Here is a 12,225-nt window from a genome sequence, read left to right as displayed (position 1 = left end):
AGTGGGGGGGTGGGGAGAGGTGCAGGGGGTAACTACCAGGATAGCCCAGATGAAAATGGACATAAAGATAAAGTGACCATAAATTATTTGGAAATAAAACCTCCCCTTTTGGAAGTCCTTTCTCCTGTCTTCAAAATACGCAGAAATCTCTCCTCTCCAAAAATCCTTTCCTTAACATAGCCAAACCCAGTGACTTTTTTTTTTTTTTCAACATTCATTATCCCAAAACCTTACCCTTTGGTCCATTCACCTCTATAGAAATTGCCCTCATAAAATTAACCACGATCCTCTCGTTACCAAGTGTAATGAGTTCACCCTCCTTGTCATCTGTACAATAGCATTTGAAGCATTCACTACCCCCTCCTTTCCAAACGATCTCTGCATAGGCTGGGAGGAAACTTTTCTTGGTTCTTCCGCGGTGGGACAGTTCCCCTCCCTCCCTTTCTTCAGCCACGTGCTAGATTTGATGCTGTGTCTGTCGTTACTTCTCCCCTGAGCATTTTCAATAACGTTTTCCTCAGCCCTCTTAAGTTGTTCATGACTCTAGCTACCGACCTTCGGATTTCTAAAGATGGACCTCCAATCTCATTTGCTTTCCTGAGCTCCAATCCCACAGCTTCGAAAATGTCCTTAAGTGGTGGGCTCTCTTCAATTCCCTCCCCTGCTCCTCTTTCACAACTTTCTATTATTTCTTAGATTATCCATACTCAAAACCATGCAGTCCCGTCATGCCCCGTCACCACGTCCTGATTCACCTTCCTCTGGAGCCCTTCTCTTTATAGTCCCACTGCTTCCACCGCCATCCAAGTCCAAGCTCTGGATTCCTGCTTGGACTTCTAGTCTCAAGCAGCCTCCGTGTGAAGTCCTTCGATGCACTGCCATCCGACTTGCTTCCCCAAAGGCCAGTTTCTTTACGGCATGATCTGCCCCAAATTCTTTACAGTCCCCTGCTCTTCGCTGCCTATTGCAACAAAGCTAACTGCCTTGGCTTGACCTCCCAGAACTTTACTTTCGTTTTGTTTTAAGATTTTATTTATTTATTTGACAGAGAGAGCACAAGCAGGGGGAGCCACAGGCAGAGGGAGAAGCAGGCTCCCCACTGAGCAGGGAGCCCAACGTGGGGCTCGATCCCGGGACCCTGGGATCATGACCTGAGCCGAAGGCAGATGCTTAACCCACTGAGCCACCCAGGCGCCCCTTCCCAGATTTTCAACCTGCCCGTAGGAGTACCCCATCACACATCCTATTGCTCGCCAAAGTTCATTTCTGATCTATTCAGTCCTTGTTCTGGTCAACACCTAGTCCTCTGTACTTCTGAATCTTTAGCAGTGCCTCCGCCCCACTTTATTTCTGACTATTCACACCTCCAAGGAATATCGTCATAAGGCAAGATTCTAGAGTCCTAGGGTCTTTGCCATAGAATTTCAAGAGGTAACTTTATGCTTGTAATGACGCTAATTAGGTAAGATGTATTAGTATTCTCCCAAACATTTAATAACTATGGAGCCCTAATTACGTGCCCCATACTCTGCTAAGCAATTTACATTAACTCTCACAACAACCCTATTAATTTATCATTAGTGGTATGAGTTGTGTGTTGCTTAGTTCATGAAGCAATGTTTCAAAAGGAGAGCCATAAAAAAGATTTCACCCTTTCTCTTTAAAGCTGTGTGTGTGTGTGTGTGTGTGTGTGTGTATGAATGATGACAACTCGAAAGAAAAATGAAAATAGCATGTAGTTTCTGTGGATCAATAATAGATAATTGTTCATTTCAGACCAGAGCAACTATAGTAGTCTTAAGAGCTAAGACCAATTCCAAAACTAGTACTGGTTCCTGTGATATTTCTAACACCTTTATGTCTCTTGTGTGAGGTTTTTTGTGGGGAACAAGGGGCAGCTCTGTGCCTGGGGCTCTGCCCACAAAATCCACACTGGAACACCTATGGTGTCTACATCTGGGGATGCTCACAACTGGAGTATGGAGTATGTGTTCCTGCCTCGTCCTGAGCAATCCCCTGAAATCAACCAGGACACTGGTACACATGATGGCAAAGAGAGACAGAGTCTGAAAGAGAGAGGCACATTTGCCAGCAGGTAGGGAGAACTGTGGGTTTTGAGATTCATTAAGAAAGAAAAAAATGAACCCATTCCAGGAGTTGGAGTTTGCCTTGTATGCTTGCTTAAAGCTGGAGCACCAGAATTTTTCCTCTAGGAAAAAGAACGCACACTTCTTTGAAAGCAAGACAGCCTTCCTCATCCTGCATGTACAACAAAATGTTGAGCCTCACTAGGTGTGGATAGAGGCCAGGCGGGTGGGCTCTGGCACCCCACCCTACACTTTAGCTCTCCCTCACCATACACATACACACATACACACATACTTTAACCAGAGCCATCTCTCTGCTCTTATGTTATATTCTTTGAGTTAAAATTTCATATGAGGGGTGCCTGGTTACTCAGTTAAGATTCTGACTCTTGATCTCAGCTCAGGTCTTGATCTCAGGGTTGTGAGTTCAAACCCCACACTGGGCTCCATGCTAGGCATGAAGTCTATTTAAAAAAAAAAAAAAGAAAGAAAAGAAAAGAAATTCATATGAGCAGAGAGTGCCTGGCTAAGAAAAATTTGAAAACCACACAAGTGGGTAATCTCTAAGGTCCCTTCTAACATTTTACCCAACATTTTATTCCATAGATACTAGGGAGCATCAGAACAGGAAAAAACAGACAACTTTCTGCTTCTTTTCTGCTTCCCCAATTATTCCCCACACTTGATGCATGAAATGCTTCAATTAGAGATTTGTTCCTTTGGCTCAAAGGCTCAAGTGTTTGCCCTCATTTTGGATGCTAGCGTTTCTGGGGGGACAGATACATTAAATCTGTCAGTCATCAATCAGTCAATTCATATCAATCCCTCAATATGAATGACTTTCTCACATACTTTTCTGAGAGCCGGTTTTGGGAAGGAGGTGAGAACACTGGTTCCTTGAGAGGAAAGGCAGCTCAGGAAAGGGGAACCTAAGCACAGGTGATGTCATTGCACCATGACCAGTCCCTCAGAAGATGTCCCACTCATAAATAAGTAGATCTTTAGCAATGTTCACACACCCATTGATTTGTCTGTCCCTGATAAGACATTTAATTGAGACACTTGCTACTTGAGGCATTACCCCCCCTACCCTGATGCAATGAGGAGCACAATCACCCAATGTGGCTAATCATGATTCCTTTCAGTACAAAATCACTCTCTGCTTGATTTTTCTGTGGGCCATAAACTGCAGGGGAAATGTCAGCAATCTTGGACTCTCTAGGGATTTTTCCTCCTCCTGTTCAGTTTCTTACCTGGTTAGGCACACACGCACAAAGTCCACTGCGTTTTCCGAAAAGTGTTCTGGTAACGGAGGCATCAGCCCTCGGTGTGCTCCAATGTAAAACATGGCTGCCATCCTGTCCATTGAAGCCAGTGGAGGCTTCCCTGTGGCCATCTCAAACACGGTGCAGCCAATGCTCCAGATGTCCGACTTCCTTCCATAGCCAGACTCATTGATGACTTCCGGGGCCATCCAATATGGAGTCCCATGCATGGACTTAAGCATGTCACTGTGGGTGCCATTTAAACCAGCCCAGGCCAAACGCTTGGCACAGCCAAAGTCAATTAGCTTTATTATTCCGGTTGGCATGAGCATGACATTATTTCCTTTGATATCTCGATGCACCACACAGTTCTCATGGAGATAAGCAACACCTTGCAGAATTTGTCTTGTATATTTACAGAACACCATCTCAGGCAATGGCCCAAAACGGTTTATAATACTAGAGATTGAGCCACCAGGGACAAACTCCATGAAAATGCTTACAGTGTTCTCTTCCAAGCATGTCCCCAAATAGGCCACAATGTTGACATGTTTCAGTGCTTTGAGCAAATCTACTTCTTCGTGCAGTTTCCGGTATTCTTTTTCGGTAGCTAATTTATCAGAAGTATCCAGAGCCACCTGTTTTACAGCTATTAGCTGTCCTTGGCTAGTAAGACCACAATATACCTAGAAGCAAACCTTATTATTAAATTTAGATGATATAACCTGTTCACAAAATGCCTCAGGTGACGCTTGTCTTTCCCTTCTCCTCCCAAACCCTTGTCTTTTTCTAAGTTGACGCATCCCTACCTAAATGCACAGAACCTAAGCAAATTCAATGTTTCAGGGGGGCCAAGATGGGGATGGGTAGCATGGTGAATGGATATCGTATTGGCTTGGAGTCCAGTGGCCTGGATTGGTTAGAATCCTGGCTTCACCATTCTGCAGGTATGTAACTTTGGGTAAGTCGTATAATCTTTTTGACTTCAGTTTTTCTCATCTATAAAACGGAGGTGATAATTCTTACCTCACAGATATCTACATGACTACAATGGGAAAACTCCTCACCAAATAAGTGAAACGCCTATTTCAGTGCTAAAGCTCTAAGGAGCAAGAGGAACGCAGGTCCTGGGGTAATCTGGCAGTGACCCCATCATGTGTCTTCAGTGGTTTCATGTCTTTCCAGCTTCTTGCTGATATGGCCCCAGCTAGAAAATAGCCTGTCTTATCTGGGCATCGGTCTTCTTTTTACCAATCTATGTAAATACTATCTAATGTGCTAGGACTTTAGAGGGTCTTTTGATGCAATTCAAAAACTGTAAGGAACATTTTTTTGTTTTTGCCACTCAACAATGATTCTCCCAACTTCTGACAGCATCCTGAGCTGTTGAACCATGAGCCATCTCTCCCACTGGACTTGAACCCAGGAGAATGAGAGGTTAGAAATACATTGGCCATTGCCCCACCACATAGACCCTGAGAATGAGACCCATTAGGAGACATACAGAGAGGCCAGACCCTAGTGACATTGTTTGACCCCTGAAATCAGCTATGTCCAGAGCCACACCTATTCCAGACCCTTCAGTTACATAAACCAGTGAACATCCTTTCCCCCAGGCCAGTTTGGGTTGGGTTTCCTATTACTTCCAACTGAAAAAGTTCCAAGTCAAAAAGTTTACAGAGTGGGGAGGGCACAAGAGGATTAGGAAGGAAAGGGTGGGTCAAGGAGGAGTGGGGATTTGGGGTTTCATCATGTTTCCCATTTAACTTACTGTACCATAGGCTCCCTTCCCAAGGATCTCGCCCTTTGTCCACAGGATACATTCTTCATACTTGGAACTATTTTCAGAAAATGTCTTCTTTTCATTTGAGTTGAGAAATTTCTCCTCCTTGTTGAATATCCTGAACCCACTACTACATCTCTGGGACAATGAGACAAAGAGAAAAGTCACCATTAAACTCTGAGTCACTGGGATGGAGGGGAGGGCTGGAAAGTAAAGTCTTCCTTTCTTCTAACTCGGGACCAACTAGAGAAAGCCAAATATGCACCCGTAATTAGTCATATAGGATGCTTCTTGTTAGCCCACCTACAGTTTCCCCCTGCCAAGAGCCTCCAATCAGAGCATACTGAAAGCTGCCCTTTTTTCCCTATAAGAAGGTTTCCCACTCCTCTGCCTGCCTTTGAGTCTCTGCCAAACACAAGTGTTAGTGGCTGACTCTTTCGCTAGAGCGAGCTCTGAATAGCTTTTGTCTATTCTTCAGTTATTTCCACAACACAAACATACACTCAAACACACACATATATACATAAGCCTATATACATACACACATTCATTCACAAATACACACACAGACACTCTCTCTTCCTCACGCACAGCCACAACACTTAAGTGTGGTCAAGACCAGCTGCAATAGAATGACGATCCTTGGTCCTCTAGACCTTTGCTCCTCAAAGGAGAATCTGCAGACAGGTGAATCAACATCACATGGGAGCTTGTTAGACATGCAGAATCTCGGGCCCCAGACATACTGAATCAGTGTCTACATTTTAACATGATCCCCAAGTGATTTGCATTCACAGTAAGCTATAAGAGGCCCTGCCCTAGAAGTCAGGGAACAAGAATCTCTGTAGAACTTAGACCATGTTTTCCAACTGGTTGATCGGGGCCAAAACTACTTTGTTTTGATCTCCTCCACAAGTTCTTAAAAATAAATGATGGTGACGCAGATGCATGGTGAAGGCCATTATGATCAAGACTGCCTTGCAAGCATATCTTCCTCAGCAATGAAAAGGCCATCTGTGTACCTCCTCCCCATCCTTTTATGTTTCTATCCAAACTAAACTTAAGGACTGCTTGGGAAGCAAAAGGCTACAAAAAGTCAGTTTTGACTCCATCATTACAGGGTGGGGTTACGGGCTGCTGATATTTACTAGCTTGTTAGCTTTGCTTAAATTTAAAATGGCAGGGCAGTGGGACGCCTTGGTGGCTTAATCAGTGGAGCAATCGACTCTTGGTTTTGGCTCAGGTTATGATCTCATGGGTCATGATCTCTTGACATCAAGCCCCAAGTCAGACTCCGGGCTCAGCAGGGAGTCTGCTTAAAGGTTCTCTCCCTCTGCCCCACCCTGTGCACACATGTGCATGCACATGTGCGCTCTCTCTCTCGATCTCAAATAAACAAATCTTTAAAAAAAATTAAAATGGCAGAATGGTAGACTCATCTCAGACATACAGGTGTGCACACACATATCCCCGTTTCTTACCCAGGACTGGAGGCCTCCCTGAATCACTACCTACCCCCGACAGAAACCAAATTCACCATGAGGGCAGAGCTGGTGTTCCAGGACAAGGAATAATCTCACTGTGTAGTGATAAGAGTGTGGGCTGGAAGCAGAATGCCTGGTCCCACCACTCACTGACTATGTTAACTTTCTAAGCCTCAATTTTCTCATCTTTCCAGATGGGGACTCATTATGTCATAGAATGTTATGAAGCATATAAAGAAGACAATGTAACATATCTCACTCCTACATGGTAAGTTCTCGATAAACCTAGCTATGATATAACTATTTGCCTTGTGTATCCTTTGATCAACTGACTAAAACAATTGTTCCTGATCCTGAGATAGTGTGATATAGCCTGAGTCAGTGCTCAATAAATATTTCAGCTAAACCTACCATTTCTGTCTTTAAAATTTGAGTAGAACACGAGGCTCATGTAATTTGGTGAGAATTGAAACAGACAAAACAAAACCCGATGATCTGTTGATATTCTTCTTCCCCACTCCTACTCCCATGCCAAATAATTTTTTTTTTAATTTTTCAGGATTGTTGCTTATTTTCCTTGAGAGCAATGGCTAAGTCTTGTATCCCATCATGTCTCTAGTTCTTAGCCCAGCGCCAGGAACACAGTAGGCACCGATAATATTTGTGTGTTAAAGTTTTCATATTTCATGTCTTCATATCTGTTTTGGAATTAGCTGGTGAGCTACTTGTGCATTTCTTTCTATCTCACATACCACCTAGAGCAATGTTTTACCCATAATTATCTCTCTCCTATTTGTTGATGGAAAACATCTTCACTGAATAAAATATTGACCTACTTTAAATAAATAGTTTTGCTATATTAATGTACCCAAATTGATGCCACTGCAGTGTCGGGCTAGCTGAATTCCAGAAGTAAGGCGGTGTAATGAAAACATCTTAGCCTGTTGGCGAGGATGTGGAGGAAGGGGAACCCTCCTACACTGTTGGTGGGAATGCAAGCTGGTGCACCACTCTGGAAAACAGTATGGAGGTTCCTCAAAAAGTTGAAAATAGAGCTACCCTATGACCCAGGAATTTCACTACTGGGTATTTACCCCAGGGATACAAATGTAGTGATCTGAAGGGGCACGTGCAACCCGATGTTTATAGCAGCAATGTCCACGATAGCCAAACTATGGAAAGAGCCAAGATGTCCATCGACAGATGAATGGATAAAGAAGATGTGGTATACACACACACACACACACACACACACACACACACACACACACACTGGAATATTATGCAGCCATCAGAAATATGAAATCTTGCCACTTGCAATGATGTGGCTGGAACTAGAGGGTATTATGCTAAGAGAAGTCAATCAGAGAAAGACAAGTATACAATCTCACTGATATGAGGAATTTGAGAAACGAGACAAAGGATCATAGGGGGAGGGAGGGAAAAATGAAAAAAGATGAAACCAGAGAGGGAGACAAACCATAAGAGACTCTTAATCTCAGGAAACAAACTGAGGGTTGCTGGAGGGGAGGGGGGTGGGAGGGATGGGGTGGCTGAGTGATGGACATTGGGGAGGGTACGTACTATGGTGAGTGCTGTGAATTGTGTAAGACTGATGAATCACAGACCTGTACCCCTGAAACAAATAATACATTATATGTTAATTTAAAAATTAATTAATTAAAAAAGAAAAAGAAAACATCTTAGCCTGACAGTCAGGGCATCTGGATTCCAAACTTGCAACCGAACAGTGAGACCTTGACAAAACTATTGAGTTGTTTAGGGTTTCTGATTCCTTGTTTGAAAATAAGGAGTTTGAACCAGACTGTCTCTGAGGACCCTTCCTGCCTCAATGAATCACTGATTCTAATTATACCGACCTGTATTTTAACATTTGTTGTCTCTCCGCCCAATTCTGGCGTGGTTTTTCCTCTCCTACTGAGGACAAGATTTAGGTTTTCAGGATCTGTTTCATCTGGCATTATTTGGCAAGAGGTGTTATCTCTCTCATCAAGAGCTAATAGTTCTGCAGCTAGGCATCCTAATAGTTCATCTGTCAATTCTTCATTCTTCACAGAATCTAGAATTTCTTGCGAAATTGAATTTGCATCATTTAAAGTTTGTCCAAATGTGTGATATGTAATTGACTCATTAGCTAAACTATCATGATCCAAAGAATGTCCCCAATGTTGATATGCTTGGGAAGATGCACTCTGTTGTTTCTCTTGGAAAGAGAAACTCGTAAGTGTTTCAGACTTATCTAAAACACTTTCGAACCCTATATCGTTAGTCAAAATTTGGTTGGCATTTATTTTACCAAGAGATGCTGTATTCTGCTTTTCTTGCAGTACATGCTTATTGGAACCCTTCTCACTGGGCACTGCCCAGCTATTTTCTGAAAGGACAAATGGGGTCTGGTGATGTAGTTCTTCAAGTTTATGCAGATCTCTGAGGCTCGTGGCAAGTATTTGATTGTTAGAAATGTCTCCTTCATCAGCAGACTCTTCCATAGAGACTTCTTCAACAGTGGACAAATCTGTAACAGGAAGGAATCCATTCGGTGCAGTGGACCGCTTGTGAGGCAGAGCCAAGTTCATGGGCTGACCTTCATCACTGGAAGAGAGAAAGTCATTTCCTGAAGACTTTATCTGCCACTCTGGATCTGAAATATCATCACCATTTTCAATGTCTTGTAAGTTGCTACCTACGGCTTTGTAACTCTTTTCTTTAGAAATTAAACTTTTGCTCTTTTGTTTAATGCCAAGCGAAGTCTTTGCAGGTTTAATGTGTGGTCTTTTCTGAGAAAATCTTGTTCTGCTATTGCTGCTTCTCTCACTGTGTGAAGATCGACATTTATGGGTAACACATCTGCCAGACGGAGCTGAGCATATCTCTCGGTAATATTTGTGCTCATGACGTTCAGCCTCTCTCATGTGACAATAAACAGGAGTCCCAAACATTTCATAGATTCCAGGCCCATTAGCAGTTGAATTGATTTCTTTGAACATGTCACTATACTTAAGATCTAGGTAATTTAGTCTTGGTTCTGTTGGTTTAGCGGAGAGAGGAACAGGAGACTTCTTCATTCCTGGATTCTTACAGATGCAAGGAAAAGATTGCTTTTTAGGTTTCAGAGCCCGGTAAGTTGATTGCTTCTTTTCTACCTGTGGCATTCTCCTTTGAAACTTGGGTGACTGCCGGGGTCTGGGGTCAACAAGCCCCAAAGCAGGGAAAACTTGAGTTTTTATGCTGGTTTTATGCATGGTAGGCTTAATGGAACCTTCAGTGGAAATCATGAAATTCTGGGATGTCCTGTTACTGGTCTTGGTCTTTGACTCCAACTTATTTCTGTGGGTTTTCATCTTCTGCCTGTCATTTTCTTGGTGTGCAAGTATGTTGAAGCTATTGTTGTTTTGAAGAGTGCCCTTTCTTTTTTGGAGGCTCGGTTTGGCTATTGCCGGTTCCTTGGGAGGTCCATGTCCAGGGAAAGTGATGTGGATAAGAGGCACCATTCCATTCATTTCTGGTTTGGTGGCCTTTGCTACTGATATTTTTATGTTTCTCTCCATGCCTCTCTGACCTTGTGGGAGCTCTTCAGTGGAGCCATCAGGGACTCCATTGGACAAACTTTTAAGTACAGTACAGTCTTCTAAAATATGATTTGGCTCAACTGCTTCACCTTTCTGTGCTGAAGAACTTTTGGAATCAGCCCGATCATTTCCAGTCTCTTCATCCTGCCTTAGAATTATTTCTGAATGCTGGGCTTCTTGGAACTTGATTGGCACGGTATATCCAACTTCACAGTCTTGTTTACAGTTTCTGGCTACTGAACCCTCTTTCTTTCCTGATGAAACATGTTGAGAATTCTCTTCTTCTGCTTTTCGAATTTCACGACCAATGCAGTCAAGATCCACTTCCTGATCTGTAGGAAAATTGCTCTCCTCACAATTTCCAAAGAATCCCAAAGATTGTCCCTTTTCAAAGTCAGAGATTGAAATGTTGTCGCTTCCTTCTGTTTGCTTGGATTTCCTGTTCTCCTCCCTCTCCATGTGTTGTCTCTGATGGCTAGCCTTCCAAAACGAGCACATGTTTCTGGACCAAATGGAGCTGTCAGAGGACATGAGAGTCTGATCCACAAACACCTTAAACGGAGCTTCCTGGTGCTTGTGTGATGGTCTAAACTCCTCAGATCGACTTCCGGGCTCTGAGAGCTTAGGTACAAAGGATATGAAGTTCAGAATATTTCTTTCTCTCTCTTTTAGATCCTTGCAATTTGGGGGGATCGTATGAAGACCAGGTTTCATGGACAAAAGTGACAATGGTGGCAGAGGGAACTAAAAGGAAAGAGAAAAGGCTAATGAATGCAGAAACGTACATGCATATCATATCAAGTGGTTTAAGGTAATCCAGAGAGATTATCTTTTTTTATTTACATTCAATTAGTCAGCACATAGTACCTCATTAGTTTCAGATGTAGTGGTCAACAATTTATCAGCTGTGTATAACACTCAGTGCTCATCACCACCTGCCCTCCTTAATGCCCATCACCCAGTTACCCAATCTCCCCATCCATTCCAGATAGATTCTAAGATTTGCTTTAGGGAGGCCTTTACAAGGCTATCCTAGAGATCCCAATTTTATTTATCTATTTTTTTAAGATTTTATTTATTTATTTGTCAGAGAGAGAGAGAGAGCACAAGCAGGGAGAGTGGCAGGCAGAGGGAGAAGCAGACTCCCCGCTGAGCAAGGAGCCTGATGCGGGACTCGATCCCAGGACCCTGGGATCATGACCTGAGCCAAAGGCAGACACTTAACCAACTGAGCCACCCAGGTGTCCACTAGAGATCCCAATTTTAAAAACTAAAAGCTCATGCCTGGGATTTTTGGTAAAACAATACTTCTAAAAACCAAGATTGTTGGGGGGTGCCTGGCTGGTTCAGTCAGTAGAGTATGTGACTCCTGATCTCGGGGCAGTGAGTTCAAACCCCATGTTGGGTATACAGATTACTTAAAAATAAAATCTTTTAAAAAAACTAAATAAATAAAAAATAAAAACCAAGATTAGTATAGCTATAAAGATTCATGTTTATGTATTTATAATAAAATAAGGGCCCTATAATGTAAACATTAAATTGTTTAAAAATATTTATTTATTTTAGGGAGGGAGAGAGAGTGTGTGAGCGGGGAGAGAGGCAAAGAGAGAGAGGGGGAGAGAAATAGATGCCTTGCTGATTGCGGAGCCCGATGGGCAGCTCGATCCAAGGAGCCTGAGATCATGACCTGAGCAGAAATCAAGAGTCCAACACTTAACCAACTGAGCCACTCAGGCGCCCCAGGTAAACATTAAAATTTTAAGATGAGAAATTTTATTTCTCTTCTCTTTTCCTTTTCCTTTCCATAGAATCGATATAAGATTTTTTTAAATACCCACTTAGAACAGCTTAAAATTTCTGTTACAGAGGCACCTGGGCATCTCAGTCTTAAGGTTAATTAAGTGTACGACTCTTGATTTCGGCTCAGGTCATGATCTTAGGGTTGTGAGATCAAGCCCTGTGTTGGGCTCTACATTGGGCAAGGAGCCTGCTTGGGATTCTCTCTCTCCCTCT

General features: G+C 42.9%; 1 protein-coding gene across 5 annotated transcripts in view; it reads right to left on the bottom strand.

Moving 5' to 3' along the window:
• Positions 1-12,225, bottom strand: part of MAP3K19 (mitogen-activated protein kinase kinase kinase 19) — a 53,125-nt gene that overhangs the window by 1,696 nt on the left and 39,204 nt on the right. For 2 of the 5 annotated variants that reach the window (XM_028101315.2, XM_028101316.2), the window contains 3 exons: positions 8,500-10,953; positions 5,124-5,273; positions 3,341-4,038 (listed from right to left, as the gene is read on the bottom strand). In XM_028101315.2, coding sequence (XP_027957116.2) covers positions 3,341-4,038; positions 5,124-5,273; positions 8,500-10,953 — 3,302 coding nt within the window. The remainder of the gene's footprint in view (positions 1-3,340; positions 4,039-5,123; positions 5,274-8,499; positions 10,954-12,225) is intronic. The other 3 variants (XM_028101317.2, XM_028101319.2, XM_028101318.2) reach the window with 3 other exon arrangements.

Source organism: Eumetopias jubatus, unplaced genomic scaffold (assembly GCF_037043125.1).
Source record: "Eumetopias jubatus isolate StellerSeaLion01/CBP00866 unplaced genomic scaffold, mEumJub1_p1.0 scaffold_3, whole genome shotgun sequence".
NCBI lineage: Eukaryota > Metazoa > Chordata > Mammalia > Carnivora > Otariidae > Eumetopias > Eumetopias jubatus.
This window is presented reverse-complemented; position numbering and strand designations above follow the sequence as displayed.